This window comes from Lynx rufus, unplaced genomic scaffold (assembly GCF_022079265.1).
Source record: "Lynx rufus isolate CCGP_SWC_20201006 ecotype Redwood Valley unplaced genomic scaffold, mLynRuf1.p SCAF_2, whole genome shotgun sequence".
Taxonomy (NCBI): domain Eukaryota; kingdom Metazoa; phylum Chordata; class Mammalia; order Carnivora; family Felidae; genus Lynx; species Lynx rufus.
The window spans coordinates 143,368,285-143,390,078 of NW_025814834.1; the positions used below are offsets into that span (position 1 = coordinate 143,368,285).

The 21,794-nt window shown below is 35.0% G+C and overlaps 1 protein-coding gene across 1 annotated transcript in view; it reads right to left on the bottom strand.

The window, feature by feature from the left end:
- Positions 1 to 21,794, bottom strand: part of CCDC18 (coiled-coil domain containing 18) — a 117,442-nt gene that overhangs the window by 50,023 nt on the left and 45,625 nt on the right. Inside the window, exons 15-19 of the mRNA XM_047084567.1 lie at positions 16,217 to 16,351; positions 15,977 to 16,054; positions 10,022 to 10,138; positions 3,972 to 4,139; positions 1,675 to 1,817 (exon numbers count right to left, since the gene is read on the bottom strand). Of these exons, the coding sequence (XP_046940523.1) occupies positions 1,675 to 1,817; positions 3,972 to 4,139; positions 10,022 to 10,138; positions 15,977 to 16,054; positions 16,217 to 16,351 (641 nt within the window). The remainder of the gene's footprint in view (positions 1 to 1,674; positions 1,818 to 3,971; positions 4,140 to 10,021; positions 10,139 to 15,976; positions 16,055 to 16,216; positions 16,352 to 21,794) is intronic.

Sequence of the window (21,794 nt, forward strand, 5' to 3'; positions counted from 1 at the left end):
AAATGAGATGCTAATGTGTCAGAAGGATCAGCTAATAGATACTGAAATCATCAAGAATAATGACACAATTGGTGTTGGAGGGAGCAACAATACATCAGGTGGCCTATAGGTGTCAGTGACAGTGAGGGATAATATCGTCTGGTGACCAGAGGTTTACAGAGTTGGTATACTATTCCATATCTCAACCCTGTGGTATAGGAACTGTAGGAACTATTGGAACTTTAGAGGGTTGCAGGACAAGAAACAAGGTCCTCAGGGAAGAGTCATATTTCTGTTAAAGCAAAGAAATGGGAAATACAGAGAATGTTTTTCAGGATGGACTGTGAGTTTCAGAGGACAAGGAGAAGTCTCTCAGAAATTGGGATAAGTTGAAAGAAGGAAACAGTATACATGGTGAAGTTTTGGGAATTAGTATGAGATGACTGTTGACCTGGAAATACACAGCTTCTTGTGGTGTGTAGCATAAGCAAGGATAAAGTTATGATGTAACTATTCAAGTAGACGCTGGTGGTGAGGCTATTTTGTGGGTAGACACCAATCAATGGAAGAAAGAAAGTCTGAAACTGTGATCTTAGTCTTAAACAAAGGGCAATTCTCTTGACCCTGCTGAGAGAGTTGACATCTAGAAAAGCAAGTTGCAGGGCGCCTGGGTGGCTCAGTCGGTTGAGTGTCTGACTTCAGCTCAGGTCATGATCTTGCAGTCTGTGAGTTCGAGCCCCGCGTTGGGCTCTGTGCTGACAGCTTGGAGCCTGGAGCCTGCTTCTGATTCTGTGTCTCCCTCTCTCTCTGCCCCACCCCTGCTCACTCTGTCTCCTTCTGCCTCAGAAATAAACATTTAAAAAAAAATTAAAAGAAAGAAAGAAAGAAAGAAAGAAAGAAAGAAAGAAAGAAAGAAAAGCAAGTTGCTGCTCAATGCACAAAGGCCTGATCTTTACTTCTGTCAGTGGGGGAGAGGGAACCTGGGGACATGGGGTTTTAGTTCAAGTGGCTAAGTTAATTCTTGAGTCCTGTTGGTAGCATGGCAGGTTAATTATGAGTGTATTATTGATTATGTAAACTCTTATTGACAAAGTAGAAGAGGTCTGGGGAAGCTGGGGAATGCTTTCAGCTCATGGGTCCCTTTCTTAATCAATTAACTATTGATTCCTAGGCCTGGTTCAGCCAAATTAAATCGGAATCCTTAGAGGTGAGACGTAGGCATCAGTACTTTTTAAAGCTCCTCAGATAATTTTAAAGTTCAGTCAAGGTTCAAAACTACTGTTGTATTTACTGTGTCCCAGAAACAATTAGATCCTGTGAAAGTTTTCAGTGAGTACATCTTTGCCTACAACTTTCAATAGTATTCACAATTTAATACAACACAACAGTTGTTGAGTGCCTATGAGATGTACTGAACTATGCTAATTGCTGTAGGGATGACCCTGAAATAACCCAGAAATTATCCAGTCCTTAAGGAACTTATAATACAACAGGAGGATAAAGAATAGTAAACTGTGGTACAAAAGAAGCATAAAGAAGGATATAAAGGTACAAACAAAATGCTACAGGAACACAGGCTGTGAAGAAATTAAATCCTTAAGCAAAAGCTTCACTGAACATTATCTGATATTGAAATTCAGATAACTACCGATGTTGAAACAGGGAGAGAAAGAAAAACTAACACATTCATTTTACCTGGCAGTACCAGTAAGCTCAATGACTTTTTGCCTTTTCAAATCGGCTTCATGCATGGCTGCTTCACATTTCTCCTCCATTTTTCTCAACTTTTCAGCTGAACTTTCCCTTTGTTTTTGAAGCTCTTGTTCCAGTTTTGATACCTTGTAAAACAATTTTCATTAAGTATTTTAAGTTCAGTCACAGCTTAACATTCTTTGGAAGAAAAATATATATTTATATAAATATGTGGTCTAGCCTATAATTCAGTTTCAAGATGTATTATAAAACTCAAAGTACACACCAGGAAATAATGTTCTGGAAATAAAAAAGCAAAACTAAACTTTGTATATTAAAGATATTTCATTCATATTACATATTTATAGAAGTAGTCACATCATAACACTAAAATAGGATTTATAAGAATTGAACAAAATAATGGTTAATTTTCCTCTTTTCATTATCCCTATTTGAAATGTTTCTTCTCTTGTCAAACTATGTTGCTTTCCTTCTTCACAAATTGGCTCATTTAGTGAAAGATTTCTAGATTCTCAACTGCCATCAAACGTTATCACTTGAATTTGCTTCTATTCATTATTTCTTATGTTCCCCTACAGTGAAGGAGGTATTCTTCCTCCTATATAACTCAAATTGCTTCACTGGTGTTCTGGAATCACTTTCTTAAGAAACTATCCACTTTCTCAGGAACTCATACTATTGACTATCTCTGCTCTCTCCTCTGGGCTTCTTTGTATTAGCATTTAAACACGTTCAAGACATTCCCATCACACAAAAAAAATATCCTTCAGGGGCACCTGGGTGGCTCAGTCAGTTAAGCTTTCAACTCTTGATTTTGACTCAGGTCATGATCTCACAGTTCATGAGTTCAAGCCCCACACTAGGCTCTGCACTGACAGCCCAGATTCTGTCTCCCTCTCTGTCCTTCCCCCACTTGCTCTCTATCTCTCAAAATAAATAAAAATAAACTTTAAAAAATTATTTAAAAAAACTATCCTTCATATCTCTACCTCCCTCCAACTACCACTGCTCTTTCTTTCTTCCTCTTCAAAGCCCAATTTCTCAGTTTTCCATGCTTACTGTATCATCTTCTCATTTCTCATTCATTCCTCAACCTGAAGAAATCATTTTTTTTTCAACCCAAAGCAATCTAGCCATTCTACAGAAACCATGCAATGTCACTAATAACATCCATGTTGGTAATTCCAGTAGACATTTCTCAACCATTATTTTATTTGATCTTGATTTCAACGGCCCATGACACCAATTATCATTCCTTATTTCATGAAATACTTACTTTGGTTTCTTTTTTTTTTTAAAGTTTTTTTTTTTTCAACATTTATTTATTTTTTGGGACAGAGACAGAGCATGAACGGGGGGAGGGGCAGAGAGAGAGGGAGACACAGAATCGGAAACAGGCTCCAGGCTCTGAGCCATCAGCCCAGAGCCCGACGCGGGGCTCGAACTCACGGACCGCGAGATTGTGACCTGGCTGAAGTCGGACGCTTAACCGACTGCGCCACCCAGGTGCCCCTTACTTTGGTTTCTATGTACCATATCTCACATAGATCTATCTAAGTCAATCTTCTCACCCATCATTCTGTATTTTCTCCCTAATTAATTTCAGCCATTCCATGTTTTCAAAGAACATTTACAAAACTGCTCTTCAAATTAATATCTGGCTAATGATTTTAATATCCTCTCGGCTCTTCTAAAACCTCTCACCAAATAACTCAATACAAATTCTAAGTCATTAATATCCACACTTCCAACTCAAGTTGCAAGAATAAAATTAAAATAGTAGCCAGGTAAAAAGTAAAGGGAACCATTGAAAACCCACCCACTCTCTGTTTTATTAAATAGCCCACTCATAAGCAGAAAGAATCTAAAGATGAGTAATAATCTGAAAGGATCCAACATGGAATCTATGCATAGTGGAACATGAGTGAAAGGTAGAAAGAGAATACTTTATACAGTGGAAAATTTACTCCAAATACTAGAGAAATTTTTAGATTTTTTAGAAATTTAGATCACATGTCTTGATCCAAAAACAAGATTGAATAAAGAAGTCTAAATTATAACTAAGTTCTCTGGATGGCAAAAATGTGCCTATGCTATTAGAGATGCAGGTCAGAATACACAGAAATAGAACTTTATTCATCTTACAATATTAATACAGAATATTTCTTATAATATGAAATCCTTGACGTAAATAGCAAACAATAAAACAAAAAAGCTATTATCAATTTTTAAAATTTATACTTTATACAAGTAAAACCATTTTGGCCAATAATATATACCTGTTTTTCAAGTTTAGTTTGAATGTCTTCTAGCTCTCCATTTCTAATTGTCTCTTGTTGTAACATTTGCTGCTGCTGCTGAAGAGTATGCTGTAGAATAACATTCTGCTCAGCAGTCTCTTGAAGACTGTGATTTTTTATCTTTAGTTCTTTTTGTAAACAATATACCTAACAAATATATACATTTCTCATTAAAATGACATGTTTCAAATAGAAAGCAATATAATGTCAAAGCTGTGTTCCTTATTATCTTCACTTGTCATGTGGGACAATTATATTTAAGTTTGTTATATGGAAGGGCAGGTTCATTTTTCTGATGGGAGGATGTTAGAAGGGCCTGCTTATAGAGCAGGCTCTTGGCTGGTATCTGGGAATGTGGCTTTTGAAACACTCCCTAAGTGATGAGATTGTTTTGCTTGGCTCTAGCACTGAATCATGCTTTCCTCCTGGGAGTTCGTAATTTTAATACTTGTGACTGTCCTAGGTGACCAGCCCCCCATAAAAAAAACCCTGAACTTTAAGTCACAAACAGGCTTCTCTGGGCAGAAACACTGCCCACATATTACCATATTTCACTGCTACAGAAAGGAACATGTTTTATGTGATCCCTCCCAGAGAAGGCAGAGAACACAGAAAGGTATGGATTTTTCCATACTCTGTCTGATGAATCTTTTCTCCTTACTGATAATAAACTATAGCCATAAAAGACCTGCATAAATGTTAGGTGCTATTTATTTATTGTATTATCGTTGCTACTATTGCTGTTGTTTGTAAAATGGTATCTCAGCAAAGCACTCAAATATTCATGCTCCAAAAAATACACAAGGAAATGACAGTATCAATTAAGAAATTGTATTCATTTACTCCACATATTTAGGACTTGAATATGCTGGTCCCTAAAACTGCTTTAAAAGATACCTTTAAAATTATCTGGAAGTACCTGTTAAGAAAGGAAAAAAAAATTGCTTTGTCCTAGTAATCCAAATCCAATAAATATGCCAAATTATTTTTAAAATCATACTAATAATACAGCATATTTTAATATGTATTTTATAATATTCCTTACCTGTTCTCAAAAGTAAGAGGTTTAATAAATGATTTATCAATCTGATTTCAAATGATGCAACCATTTAATATCATAATTTAAAAGACAGTAGCAAATATAATATTTTGCAAAATGAAATTAAGTGAAAAAAATAGAATTACGTTTCATTGACATAATTACGAAAAACATGCAAGTAACTAGAAAACTGAAAACTTAAGTATTAGAAAGTAGATTGTAGGTAAACCTTTAAAAGATTTCTTATTGTTGCTTACCCAAAACTATTTTTAACATGAAGGAAAATAAAAACCATTCCTTTAAAGCAAAAAAATCTTTCCAGTAAGTATTCCAGAAGAAACAAATTTTAAACTTCTAAGAAATAGCGGAGGAAAACAATGATTTGGTCCTTTTTTCTAATTATCCAGCAATTGAACATTCAGCAGCATGATGAAGGGCTTAGGTATATTCTTTGTTCATGATAAGAAACTCTTAAATGTCACATTTCTTCATTATCTAATGATACTGTAAACTTGGAGAACCTTATGCAACTAACTAATTTCTTATTCTGTTATTATAGTTCTTTTTTATGATAATCTACTTAATTTTGTCTGTATGAAAATAATTTATTTAGGGCAAACATGTATCAGTATCACCTGTTTGTTTTACTTGCTAGCTCCCGAGAAAACTACAGATCACATTTAGTGCAGTAGTTTATTTTCTATAGAACTGATTTGCCTGCAAGAGAAGTTTAAATAGTATTTTTTCTAACACATCCTGTCTTAGACTTCTTTTTCTGGTCAGAGAAAAAAGTGGACAAGATGTTAAGATAAGACAAAGGTAAGATAAGACAAAACAGAAGAAAAGAAGGTAAATCTTTTTTTTTTTCAACGTTTATTTATTTTTGGGACAGAGAGAGACAGAGCATGAACGGGGGAGGGGCAGAGAGAGAGGGAGACACAGAATCGGAAGCAGGCTCCAGGCTCTGAGCCATCAGCCCAGAGCCTGACGCGGGGCTCGAACTCACGGACCGGGAGATCGTGACCTGGCTGAAGTCGGACGCTTAACCGACTGCACCACCCAAGCGCCCCGAAAAGAAGGTAAATCTTAACCAAAACGCCAAGAAAGCCATACCACATAATAACAATAAAAATTTATTTCAGTAATCTGGCCACTGGAAAAATAATTTCAATTAAAAATATTGAATATCTGTTAGTTTTATCACAAATATCAATTCACAAAAATCAACCTGCATCTACCCAACTTAAAGTGGCATTTTATTGTACTACCCTTTAATTTCCATTTGACTTTAAAATATAAGAAATAGTTTTTCATTATATTTTCTGCTACATTATGATATTCGGAGAATCAAGTATTCCTAAAGGATTCACTATTTTATAACTGGGGGCAAGAAGAAAGTAGAATTTATACTATAAAATCTACTTTACAATGAATTTTATCTAGATTAATCTATATCCAAAGGAAAAACACTCACAATTATTACTTAAAAATAAAACATAACCCAGGGTCGCCTGGGTGGCTCAGTAGGTTCAGCTTCCAACTTAGCCTCAGGTCGTAATCTCATGGTTTGTGAGTTCAGTCCCCCCATTGGGTGATGCTCTCTGTTGTCAATGCAGAACCCACTCTAGATCCTCTTTTCCTCTCTCTCTGCCCCTTGTCCACTCACGCTCTCTCTCAAAAACAGATAATTTAAAAAAATAAATAAAACATAACCCAGAAAAGTTACTGATATGATATGATGATGTCAAATCCTCAAAATTTAAGTGCATCAATGTGAGTAAAAATATCAATAAAATAACTGATTTTATTTGAAGAAATGCTATATGCAAAAATGTTTAGACTTACATCTGTTTTGTGTTTACTTTCTCCTATCATATTAACAGTGTAATTCTGCATCAACACATATTTTTACCACTTTGTAAAGCATTTTAATATGGAATTAAAATCTTTTCAAAATGATTTAGAACCCCAAATTACTATTATTTTAATCATAAATGTACTTACTTCAATATCTGGAATATAGTATATACCTGAGACAAAAATCTCAGAGGAATTTTTATTATCTTTCTGTGGTGGATAATCAACATTTAGTTTTTACAACTGGCTAACTTCTTCTCAATATGCTCTAGAGCCACTCAATTATTCAGCTAGTGTGTGATTTAAAGATTACTGATTTAATCTGATTAAAAAGATCCAAAAGATTAAAACACCTTTATAACATCACTATTATTAACAGAATGGATGTACTGTGAACCAAATCCAATTTTCTAAAACCTAGCTATATATGATGAAAATCTCACAATTCTGATAAATTACAGTTGACTCTTGAACAATATGAGTTTGAACTGCATAGGTCCACTTATGCAGCTGTTTTACAGTAGAGTTCTGCAAATATATTTTCTCTTTCTTATGATTTTCTTAATCACATTTTCTTTTCTCTATCCTACTTTACTGTAAGAATACAGTATATAATACATATAACATAGAAAATCTGTGTTAATCCCATGTTTATGCTATGGTAAGGCTTCTGGTCAACAGTAGGCTATTTGTAGTTAAGTTTTTGGGAAGTCAAAGGTTATATGGGGATCTTCAACTACATGGAGGGGGGATCAGTGCCTCTAACCTCTGCGTTGTTCAAGGACAACTGTAATTAACTGTAATATTAACTAGAATGACATTAAAATTTGCTCTAAAGACAAATAACTCAAAAGTAAATAAATGTATGGGGTGGTACTTGAAAAAAACAAAGTAAATAGTAATTGGATTTTTTTCCATGTTTTTTATCAGAAGGACTGAACGATAACCTGTTAAGTAAGCCAATTCATGTGCACTGAGGTAATTAATTCAGCAGCAATAAAAGGTGAAAATCTTTCTAACTTACTTACTTATTCCCTAGTATAGTTGTACATATTTTACTACTTCTGATTTCTAATTCAGTTTGGAGCCTAGGTTTATATCGCCAGTCATTTTGAAAATAATTCTGTTCATTTTAGATAACTGTCTATTATCCACCCTACTCACTGATTCGGTTTCTGAGAACACAAAGTCTAAAGCTCAACAAATCCCCTTGTTACAAACACTGCCTGTCTCCAGATTCCATCTCTGTCAAGTCCATTTACACTGAAGTATAATGAAGGCTATCGAATAAATGTCTAAATAATGTTTTAAAGAAGTTCACAGTAAAATAAAAATAACATTTCTATTTTAAGAAGTCAAAGTATCTATAGTTTAGGCAATTCAAATTCCATATACTGCAGTGGAGAAATACATGCCTGTCTGTCAAAGATGCTATAAAAGCCTTCATGGAGGGGCATGGGAGGAAGAAGGCAGGACCATATAAAATATGAAGATTTCCTTTTTTAACCTCTAAACTTATATAATTATGTGATACACCTAAGTGTGGAGTGCTGGTCAACTATATACCTGTTTTTAGATCTGTGTCTGCTTTCCCCCTGCTCTGCTCCATGTTTTGCAGGACATTCCCCTCTGGGTAATAGAAACATTTAGCCAATGTGAGGGACCTCTAGCAGTTCTCTTCCTCTACAGTCTCAGCTTCAACTAGACAGACTCCTTCTTTGTGGCCCTAGCTCACTAGGCAGTCCTACTTCTGTACTATAGTCCACCATTTCTGCCTGATATTCCTCTATCCCTGATGATGGTGGTAGGTCCTTTCTCTTTTCTTTTTAAATTTTTTTAAATGTTTATTTATTTTAGAGAGCGAGACGGAGAGAGAAAGAGGGAGGGAGGGAGAGAGATGAGCATGAGCAAGGGAGGGGTGGATAGAGAAGGAGATACAAAATCTGAAGCAAGCCCCAGGCTCTGGGCTGTCAGTGCAGAGCCTGACACGGGGGCTCGAACTCATGAACTGTGAGATCATGACCCAAGCTGAAGTCAGACGCTTAATGCTTAACTGACTGAGCCACCAAGGCGCCCCATAGTAGGTCCTTTCTTATGATAATCTCTGAGTCACTTTACCATGCTTTGTTTGCTTCTCCCCTCTTCCATGATATATGTATCTAATTCTCTGCATAAAATTCTATTTTAATGATATACAAAGGATTCTGTTTTTCTGGCTGAAACTGGCTGAATATATTCTAGTCAACTTTGATGAGAATTTGTTGGGGACGATTATGAACATGAATTTAAGGTTTAAAGCTTATCTTTAATTTATATTTTAAAATATAACTTATTTTAAATTTGTATTATAAATTCTAACAAAGAAATAAAGGAATTCTTCACTAAGATTATCCCCTTGAGCAAACATTTAGTGAGTACATATTATGTTGAAAGCAAAGTGGTAGACACTGAGGATATAGAGATGAATAAGATAACTTGAATCATCTATCCAGTATCTTAAAAACTCATCTCAATAGAGAAAGTCGAATTTCTAAACCTAATTCTTAACCCTTTAGACAACCAGAAGTAGCAAAATCAAAATGGAAGAAAATTTGAAGAATTTTATACTTCTAAATCTAAAATAATATTCTAAAGTTAATCATTTTAATCTGTGATATTAATAATTTAATCTTGTGATTCCCTAAAAATAGATAAAAGAATCAGCATTTTAAGGTGTCATATTTTGTGTTGCAGTGAATTGTTTGTTTCATAAAGAATATAAAATTGGGGGCGCCTGGGTAGCTCAGTCGGTTAAGCGTCCGACTTCAGCTCAGGTCACGATCTCACGGTCCATGAGTTCGAGCCCCGCGTCAGGCTCTGGGCTGATGGCTCAGAGCCTGGAGCCTGCTTCCGATTCTGTGTCTCCCTCTCTTTCTGCCCCTCCCCCATTTACGCTCTGTCTCTCTCTGTCCCCAAAATAAATAAACATTAAAAAAAAAAATTAAAAAAAAAAAAGAATGTAAAATTGGGATTTACATTTTAATGGAAAGATTTTTTCATCAGCTACATAAAGACATACTTTTAAACAATCTTAAAAATATCTCAAAAAGAAATCACTTGGAAAATATGCTATTTAACAAAAATGTTAATTTACCTCTTCAGATTTCTTCTTTAGCTGTTTTTCAAACTTTTCCTTATTTCCTTCCAATTGATTCAAATGCAAGGCAAGTTCTTCCTTACACATTTCTAGTGCTGAATCTAGTTGTCTGACCTAAGCAGGAAAAAAGCAAAAAAAAAAAAAAAAAAAAAAAAAAAAAAGGAAAAGGAAAGTCAACTAATATTTATATTAATGAGTGTTTATTATGTGCTCAATATTTTACAGATTTATCTCCTCATGTTACCTAACTGCTTCAAACAGTGAATACACAGTCCAGCTTGGAATACAAAATGCTATCACAGAAAAGATTTATGTAGAAAACTAATTTTTCATTACAAATTAGGAAACCAGAGACTGGAATCCTGAAGAACATACAGAACATGAACAAGTAAAGAAGGGCATTCCAGGAAGAGGGAATCTTTTCAGAGACAAGACAATGAAAGGAAATGGTGCAAAGTTGGTAGTTTAGGGTATGAAGAGAATCAATTTATGGGAGATTAGATTGGAAAGACAGACTGGGGCCAATTGTCAAAAACCTGTAAGCCAAACACCCTAAAAATATTTACCTAAAAAGGTAAGCAATATTTAAGCCTATTCTTTAAGCTCCTTTGATCAAGAAAAATAGTAAAATGAGCATACACTGGTGTACTGTGCTAATAATGCATTGGTGTGAATATTCTGAATATGCTGAAGTCACTAAGAAATAAAAATGCTTTTGTTAGCTAGGGAAAAAAAAAGAAACTTAGGAGATGGCTGCATTTGCTCTAAATCTGAAAATATTTTCAAAAAGGCAGCAATGTAACTTAGTTCAAGCGTTGACACAGCTGCAGATGCTTTACACTGCCTTAAAGAGCAAATGGGCAAAGAGCAACCGACTTTCAATAATTTTTTTTCACAAAAATTAGTTCAAGGGCCACAATTTGCACATGTGCTCCACAGCCCATCTGTCAATAAGATTCTTCTTTTGCTCCTTTCTTGGTGTAATTTTGAGCTTCTCAGGAGTGTTTTCTTTCCCCTCTAATGCCAACAGCATTCTTGTAAGTCATCTTGAAGGTGTAAAAATAATCTTAAGAAAAAGAGAAAAATGCCTCTTCTGGCAGATACTATTTATTCTACATCATGAAATTATCCTCACAACTCTTATTTCTAAATAGAGAATCTTGAAAGACAGTTTTTGAAGATTGTCCCTATAGCCTGTGAATATAACTATTAATAGCTAAAAAGTTTATAATTTTGAAAGATTATCCTTGTTAACAAATTGTTGCCCTAGTAATAATTTTTAAATTAACATTTGTTTTATGAAAGGTATAAATACTTATCACTTTTCTTTCTCAAGCATGAGAATGAGCACTGGTACTTGTATCATCTCCCATATGCAGAGAAAAAATAAAATCTATGACTCTGCAAGAATATCATACCTGATAATTAACAGTGTAAAAACTAATTCTGGCAAGATTGAACACTAGATGTTAAAACCATTGGTTATAAGGTTGTTGAGGAGCAGGACATTCATACTGCCTGAAAGAATCACCCCACATTTTGTTTATTAATTATATAGGAAAAAAATGTGTCCTTAACATGGTGAGATCTGGCAATAATTAGCTTAAAAAACATGTCAGTATTGTCAATGCCAATAATGGGGTGGTCTGACATGTGCTTCCAGATGGGAAGCAATAGAAGAGCACAATATAACTCATGTGGTATTCTAGCTGACCTACACTTTTCAGAAGATTCAGTATCAGGAAGAATAGAAGGAGTAAGTGAGTTTAAGGAAATCTAAAGTGCCAGACGTAACATGTAATTATAATTGAATCCTAGATTGGAAAAAGAAAAAGAACAAGCTGAAGTAGTGTTTCTCAAGGTTTTAATGGGCATACAAATCACCTGGGCACCCTACTCAAATACAGATTAAGATTCAGTAGAAGGGCCAGGATTAGGGTAAGACAGGACACATGTGTTCAAAATTTAAGGAGGCACTAACTCTCAGGGTCATGCCAAGCACCAGCCCTCCACTTACATAACCCTGAGAGTAAGCATCTCGTTAAGTTGTGCACCAGAAGCAACTCACTTGCTTCACCTTAGTCCCAATTCTGTTCAGGAGGTCTGGGGCACAGATGAAATTCTGTTCACAAGTTCCTAGGTGATGTTGATGCTGCTGGTCCATAGACCATGCTTTGAGTAGAAGGCTATAAAGAACAATTTTAAATAATCAGAAAAATTTCAGTACAGACTATGTGTTGAATGATGTTGCTGATTAATTTTTACTTTCTCTGGTATGTAAAAGTGCTGTACAGATGTAGGAGAACGTTTCTGCTCAGAGGAGATGCAAGTTTAAATATTAAGGTGGAAGAGGGAGACAGAGGATCTGAAACAGGCCCTGTGATGACAGCATACGGCCAAATGTGGGGCTCAAACCCACAAACCACCAGATCACAACCTGAGCCGAAGTCGGATGCTCAACCGACTAAGCCACCCAGGCGCCCCTCTAGTCTAACTTTCTTTTTTTTTTTTTTTAATATGAAATTTATTGACAAATTGGTTTCCATACAACACCCAGTGCTCATCCCAAAAGGTGCCCTCCTCAATACCCATCACCCACCCGCCCCTCCCTCCCACCCCCCATCAACCCTCAGTTTGTTCTCAGTTTTTAACAGTCTCTTATGCTTTGGCTCTCTCCCACTCTAACGTCCTTTTTTTTTTTTTTTTCCTTCCCCTCCCCCATGGGTTCCTGTTAAGTTTCTCAGGATCCACATAAGAGTGAAACCATATGGTATCTGTCTTTCTCTGTATGGCTTATTTCACTTAGCATCACACTCTCCAGTTCCATCCACGTTGCTACAAAAGGCCATATTTCATTTTTTCTCATTGCCACGTAGTATTCCATTGTGTATATAAACCACAATTTCTTTATCCATTCATCAGTTGATGGACATTTAGGCTCTTTCCATAATTTGGCTATTGTTGAGAGTGCTGCTATGAACATTGGGGTACAAGTGCCCCTATGCATCAGTACTCCTGTATCCCTTGGGTAAATTCCTAGCAGTGCTATTGCTGGGTCATAAGGTAGGTCTATTTTTAATTTTCTGAGGAACCTCCACACTGCTTTCCAGAGCGGCTGCACCAATTTGCATTCCCACCAACAGTGCAAGAGGGTTCCTGTTTCTCCACATCCTCTCCAGCATCTATAGTCTCCTGATTTGTTCATTTTGGCCACTCTGACTGGCGTGAGGTGATACCTGAGTGTGGTTTTGATTTGTATTTCCCTGATAAGGAGCGACGCTGAACATCTTTTCATGTGCCTATTGGCCATCTGGATGTCTTCTTTAGAGAAGTGTCTATTCATGTTTTCTGCCCATTTCTTCACTGGGTTATTTGTTTTTCGGGTGTGGAGTTTGGTGAGCTCTTTATAGATTTTAGATACTAGCCCTTTGTCCGATATGTCATTTGCAAATATCTTTTCCCATTCCGTTGGTTGCCTTTTAGTTTTGTTGGTTGTTTCCTTTGCTGTGCAGAAGCTTTTTATCTTCATAAGGTCCCAGTAATTCACTTTTGCTTTTAATTCCCTTGCCTTTGTGTCAAAATGTCAATACTACCCAAAGCTATCTACACATTCAATGCAATCCCAATCAAAATTGCACCAGCATTCTTCTCGAAACTAGAACAAGCAATCCTAAAATTCATATGGAACCACAAAAGGCCCCGAATAGCCAAAGGAATTTTGAAGAAGACCAAAGCAGGAGGCATCACAATCCCAGACTTCAGCCTCTACTACAAAGCTGTCATCATCAAGACAGCATGGTATTGGCACAAAAACAGACACACAGACCAATGGAATAGAATAGAAACCCCAGAACTAGACCCACAAACGTATGGCCAACTCATCTTTGACAAAGCAGGAAAGAACATCCAATGGAAAAAAGACAGCCTCTTTAACAAATGGTGCTGGGAGAACTGGACAGCAACATGCAGAAGGTTGAAACTAGACCACTTTCTCACACCATTTACAAAAATAAACTCAAAATGGATAAAGGACCTAAATGTGAGACAGGAAACCATCAAAACCTTAGAGGAGAAAGCAGGAAAAGACCTCTCTGACCTCAGCCGTAGCAATCTCTTACTAGTCTAACTTTCTTAAACAAAAGCAGCTAAGTTCTTTTTTTGTTGTTTATTTTTTTCCAGTTCTGACTTTCCTTGGGAAAAAAAAAAAATCCAGAGTGGAATATAAAAGCAATCAAGAGAAAACAAATAAACAAAATCCCTAAATCTAATAAGCACCTTCTCAATTTTTTATTTAACAGCAGGTACATAATTGCTTTAATTTATTGGTTTCTTGTTACCTATTCAGAATTTTCCCATCAATCTTCTAGTTCTCATTAATCATACTTTCATAGGTGATATAACTTTAAATTGATTCTTATAACTTTCCTACACTACAGGTAGAAAATTCATAATTCTATGATTTCATTAGTTATCTTTGTATTTCCTTTGTTAACAGTTGGATTGATTGCATTTTTCAAGAATTTACTGATTATAAGAATATAACCTTCGACTGGTTACTTTAAAAACAAAATCCAAAATTTTTTATGCAAAGAACAAATTAACGTATGTACAGGCACATGGCCAAAAGTCAAAAAAGGAAGGTAGTAATGATATAATCAGTAAGAAGAGAACTAGATTTCAAATATCCTGTTGTTGCTACAAATATCCAGTATGTCAAATTTGGTATAGTGATAGGAACATTGTTTCTATATTTTTTCCTCATTTTGACATTTGCCCGAATAACATCAAACCTATTAAAGCTATTAAGGGAATAAAACCCAATATGATAATTTATTCTCTTATTGATTTTAATATCTGGTTATTAACACATGGAAATAAATTACTAGATGATTGGCTAGATGTGTTAGGTCATTTAATTAAAAACAGAAGTGGCAATATAGATTTTATTTAATGAAATTATTTCATGCTTACAACTTTTTCATGTTAATGATCTTAGAGGTTACTTTTACATGAGGGAATAAATGGATATGGCATTATATGTTACAAGTTTTGGAGAATACTATATGAAAGTTATGGATAAACATACTATTGTGTTTACATGGGCATACTGGGTCACAAAATGGATTAAAAACAGAATACTGGTCAAAAATAACACTGGATTTTTAAAATATCCTTTATATTCAAGCCATATATGACAGAATAACATCAGCATGTTTGGACCTATTTTTAACACTAAAAATGCAAAGGAAAAATACTGAATATATAGTAATTACTTATTAAACTTTGAATAACTGAGTATACGCTAAGCATTATATGTACTTCATTTCATTTACTTTTCACATGTGACCCTCTTCCAGAATACTGTTATCCGTATTTTACAGATGAAAAAGTTAAAGTTCAAAGAGCTTTAATAACCCAGCGAGGGTTAAAGTCAACTACTAAGCATTCAAAATCAAGTCAATTTAGCTCCAAAGCCCATGCTTTTAACTGTGAAGACAGACTAGTCAAAAACAGTATTTTATCTAAAAAGTCAAATTTTATCCCCTAATTAATCTTGTAGCAGAACTGGTAAAAAAGAAGCAAAACTGGACTACTTGTAGATAGATCTCCCTTCACTTTCTCTGTTAATTCTTTACTTGTCATGTTAATAAGCAGTACTGTTAAAATAAGTACTGTTAATAATAAGTACTGTTAAAAAAGTAATCTTTCTTAAGGCAAAAAAAAAGGGGGGGGGTTTAGAGAATCCACAAACAGATTACCAACAATCAAATAATTAAGATCAAAATTCACACTGAAGAAAATATATTTACAGAAACTAAGTTCACTGAGTCAGGTAAAATCTCTACCTGCTAATTTTTATCTGAATAATTTTTATAATTTATAGAGAAAAGTAAAAAAGCTTACAGGAATGTCTCCATTTAAGAATAAAGTTTAAAAATTTAGCATACTAGCCTTGATTGTTTCTTCAGATACTTGGTTCTGTAATGCTCTCAAAGCTTCATCTTTCCTAATGTTTTCCTTTTCCATTTCCTGAAAACACACAGATTGGTAGCAAAAATATAAGTACATGTATAAATATTTTAATTTTAGCATTACTATTGGGCTGTTAAGCAATTGATTTAATTAGATAAAGGCAGCTTACAGAAACAAAGTATTAGCTTTTAAAGAACACTTTTACAAAGATGATTTTACCCCTTTGCTTTCCGTCAAGAGTCTGTCTAGTGATTCAAGATGATGTTGTTTACATATTATATCTTGCTGCAAAATGGACATAGTCTTTTCTTGTTCTTTAAACTGTTGTTCTTTTTTCTCTAGTTGAGATTCAAGCTAAATGTAAAAACAGGATCTATTAATTTCATATAATTTATTAAAAATTAAGAAACATTTTAAATATATAGAAAAGAATACAATATTCGTATGTTAAATTACTACTGAAATTACATAGATTTTTGCATTTTGCCAAATTTCCTTCAGTTTCTCTCCCTTGAGAGAAGAAATGAAATCACATGGCCAGGTCTTATTCCTCATCAATACAGCTGATTTCCTCCCTCATCAATACAGTTGACCTTTGACCAACATAGGTTTGAACTGCACAGGTTGACTTATATGAGGATTTTTTACAGTATAGGACTATAAATGCATTTTTCCTCTTCCTTATGATTTTCTTAATAACATTTTCTTTTCTCTGGCTTGATTGTTAAGAATACATTATACAATACCTGTAACCTACAAAATATGAGTTAGCTGACTATTTTGTTTTCAGTAAGGTTTCTGGTCAAGATTAGGCTGTTAGCAGTCAAATTTTGTGGGAGTCAAAAGTTGAATCCAAATTTTTGACTGTGCAGGGGGTTGGTGCCCCTAACCCCTATGTTATTGGAAGGTCAACTCTACTACTGAAATTGGTCTATCACTCTCTGGTATGTTTCTCACACATGTTTTTTGTGCTTTTACTACATATGTAGGTCTATGAACAATACGTAATGTGTTTCTGTTTTAAAAATTTACATAAACAATAGCAATACTTCTGCAAGTTTTAGCAACTTGGTTTTTTCACTCAATATTGTTTAGCTAATTATCCCTGGATATTTATCCATGCATGCATATGTGGATCTAGTTCATTGTTTTTGTTTTTTTTTAAAGTTTATTTACTTTGAGAAATATAAAGTGTGTGCACACAAGGTTGGGAGAAGCAGAGAGGGAGGGAGAGAGAATCCCAAGCAGAATCCATGCTGTCAGTGCAGAGCCTGATGTAGGGCCTGATCCCATGAACCGTGAGATCCTGACCTAAGGTGAAATCAAGAGTTGAAAGCTTACCCAAGTGAGCCACCCAGGCACCCCTAGTTCATTGCTTTTTATAATGGTACAGTACTCCACTGTAACAACAAACTACAGCTTGTCTTCTACTCAAGAACAGTCTGATATTCTATTTTTCACCATCACAACAATGTTACAAAACATCCTGTGTACATGTCTCTTTATGTACATGTATTAGTTTCTTTAGAATAGACCACCTAGAAATGGACTTTCCACATTTCCAATTTCATTAGATATTTCTCTTCAAAGTGCATCTAAATTTATGTTTTGATTAGAAATACATAAGATTCTTGGGGTGCCTGGGTGGCTCACTCAGGTGAGTGTCCAACTTTGGCTGAGGTCATGATCTCATGGCTAGTGAGGTCCAGCCCCGCATTGGGCTCTGTGCTGACAGTTCACAGACTGGAGCCTGCTTCGGATTCTGTCTGTCTGTCTTTTTCTCTCTCTCTGCCCCTCCCCCACTCACACAGTGTCTCTCCCTCTATCTCAAAAATACACATTTAAAAAAATTTAAAAAAAAAGAAACATGTAAGATTCTCACTCCCACAACTTCATCAATAATTGGTGTTATCAAACTTTCAAAAGACTTTTGTGAAGACAAAATAGGAGATTACTGATATGTGTATATGAATATATGTGTATATTACACACACATGTAAAAAATTATGTATGTGATATATATATATATAAACACATGTACACATATATATATATAAACACATGTACACATATATAATGAAAACATGGCAGAACAAAGCTAAATACAAAATATAAAAACCAAGGAACTGTGAAAACATTCAAATGAAAATAATCAAACAACAAATTAGAGGGAGAACAAATAAAGATGGAAGAAAAGTGAACAGAGCCTAAAAGACCAGTTGGGACACCATCAAGTGGACCTAAACACAGATCATGGGAGGAGAAGAAAGAGAAAAAGGGACATTAAGAATATTTGAAGAAATAATGACTGAAAATGTCTAAATTTAATGAAAGGTATGGATATAAACATCCAAAAATCTCAACTCCAAGAAAGAGGAACTCAAAGGGAACACCAAGACACATAATAATCAAACTCTCAAAAGACAAAAGAATCTAGAAAGCAGCAAGAGATAAGTGAATAACCACATATAAAGGATCCACAATAACCTTACAAGCAGATCTCATCAGAAACTTTGGAAGCCCAAAGACAATATGTTGATATATTGAAAACAAAAAACAAAAAACAAAAAACAAAATGTCCACCAAGAATCCTATTATCTGGCAAAACTGTCCTTTTGAGGCAGAAATTAAGACATCCCCAGAGAAATAAATGCTGAGGGAGTTTGTGACCACTAGATACACCTCACCAGAAATGCTCAAGGGAGTTCTACAAAGTGAAATGAAAGGACACTACAGTAATTCAAAGCCATATGGAGAAATAAAAATCTCAATAAAGAGAACTGCATGGGCAATTATAAAAGCTAGTATTACTCCAACAATGGTTTATAATTGCATTTTTTGTTTTCTATAGAATTTAAGAGACTAATATATTTAAAGAAAAAAACCAATTAGGGATGAGCCTGGGTGGCTCAGTCATTAAGCATCTGACTCTTGATTTCAACTCAGTCATGATCTCACAGTTTGTGAGTGTGAGCCCCGTGTTAATTCTGTGCTGACAGTGCGGAGCCTCTCTCTCTCTCTCTCTCCCTCTGTATCTGCCCCTCCCCAGCTCATACTCTTTCTCTCTCAGAAATAAGCTTTAAAAAAATTATAAAAAAGGATTAAAAAAATTAGTATAAAAACTAGTATTAGTATAAATTTGACTTGTAATTACAACTCTTCTACATAATTTAAATTTTTTTTTTAACGTTTATTTATTTTTGAGACAGAGAGAGACAGAGCATGAACGGGAGAGGGTCAGAGAGAGGGAGACACAGAATCTGAAACAGGCTCCAGGCTCTGAGCTGTTAGCACAGAGCCCGACACGGGGCTCAAACTCACGGACAGTGAGATCATGACCTGAGCCGAAGTAGGCCGCTTAACCAACTGAGCCACCCAGGCGCCCCTCTTCTACGTAATTTAAAAGACTAATGCATTTGAAAGAATCATTAGCTTATGTTTTAGGGTACACAATATGTAAAGAAGTAATTCTGTGACATCAACAATAGAAAGAGGTGAAAATGGAGCTGTAAAAGAACTGAGTTTGTGTATGTTACTTAAGTCAGGCTGGTATAAATTCAAATTAGAATAATGTAACTTTAGATTGTTAAATGTAATACTCATGACAACCACACCAAAAAAATAGCAATACAAAATTCAAAAAAGGAAATAAGAAAAGAATTTTAAAATTTCACTACAAAAAAATCAACTAAATTCAAAAAAATATAGTAATGTAGGAAAGAAAGGACAAAATAACTATAAAGCATATAGAAAACCAATAACATGATGACAAAAGTAAAACACCCCCTATCAGTATTTACTTTAAATGTAAATGGATTAAACTCTCCAATCAAAAGACAGAGACTGGCAGAATGGATAATAACACATGATCCAACTACAGCTGACCCTTGAACAATATAGGGTTAGGAGGCCTGCTCCCCTGTGCAGTAAAAAATGTGTGTATAACTTCTGGGTGACTGGGTGGCTCAGTCAGTTGAGCGTCCAACTTCTGCTCAGGTCATGATCTCACAGCTTGTGAGTTCGAGCCCTGCGTTGGGCTCCATGCTGGCAGTTCAGAGCCTGGAGCCTGCTTCGGATTCTGTGTCTCCCTCTCTCTCTGCCACTCCCCTGCTTGCACTCTTGTCTCTGTCTCAAAAATAAACGTTAAAAAAAAAAAAATCAGGGGCGCCTGGGTGGCGCAGTCGGTTAAGCGTCCGACTTCAGCCAGGTCACGATCTCGCGGTCCGTGAGTTCGAGCCCCGCGTCGGGCTCTGGGCTGATGGCTCAGAGCCTGGAGCCTGTTTCCCATTCTGTGTCTCCCTCTCTCTCTGCCCCTCCCCCGTTCATGCTCTGTCTCTCTCTGTCCCAAAAATAAATAAAACGTTGAAAAAAAAAAATTAAAAAAAAAAAAATCTGTGTATAACTTTTGACTCCATAAAAATGTAACTACTAATAGCCTACTGTTAATCAAAGCCTTACCAATAACGTAAACAGTTGATTAACACATATTTTGTGTGTTACATGTATCTTACATGTATCTTACATGTTACATGTATTCTTAAAGTAAGCCAGGGAAAAATGTTATTAAAAAAATCATAAGCGAAATACATTTACAGTACTGCTAGAAAAAAAATCCACAAATAAATGGATCCATGCAGTTCAAACTCATGTTGTTCAAGTGTCAACTGTATATGCTGTCTACAAGAGACTCACTTAAGATCCAAAGATGCAAACATGTTAGAAGTGAAAGGATGGAAAAAGATACTCCATGCAAATAATAGAAGAGAGCAGGAGTACCTACACAAATATCAGACAAAATAGACTTTAAATCAGAAAAGGTTATAAGAGACAAAGAAAGACATTACATATTACTAATTCAAAACAGTAGTGAGATATAACAACTATAAAATTTACTCATGTAATGACAGATCATTAAAATATATGAGGCAAAAATTGACAGAATTGAAGGGAAAAACAGAGTTCTAAAATAATAGTTGGAATTCAATACCCCACTCACAATAATAGAAGACCAGACAGAACATTAATCAGGAAACAAAGGATTTAACACAATAAACTAGATCTAATAGACATATACAGAACACTCTACCCCAAACCAGAATATACATTCTCCTCAAGTGTGTAGGGGACATTTTGCAGGACAGACCATGTTAGGCCACAAATTGAAGTCTCAACAAATTTAAAAGGACAGATATCATACAAAGTACATTCTCCAACCCACAACCAGATGAAATTAGAAGTGAATAATGAAAGGAAAATTTAAAAAGTCACAAAATTGTGGCATTAATTAAACAGATTTTTAAACAACGAATGAATCAAAGAATTCACAAGAGAAATTAGAAGACACTTAGGAGACAAATGAAAACAAAAACACAACTTGCCAAAACTTAAGAAACCCAGCAAAAGTGGTGCTAATGGGTAAATTTATAGCTATAAATGTTTACATTAAAAATCAAAAAAGATTTCAAGTCAATAACTTCAAAACATAAGGAATCAGAAAAAGAATAAACTAAACCCAAAGCTACTTGAAGGAAGGAAATAATAAAGATTACAGTAAAGATCAACAAAATGGAGAACAGAAAAAGAATAAAGAATATCAAAACAAAAAGTTGGTTCTTGGGAAAAATAAACAAAATTGACAAATCTTTAGCTGAGTAGATTAAAAAACAGAGAGTCCAAATTACCAAAATCAGAAACGAAAGTGGGGATGTTACTGCCAATTATACAGAAAGAAAAAAGATCATAAGAGAGTATTATGAATAATTGTATGCCCACAAATAGAATAATCTAGATGAAATGG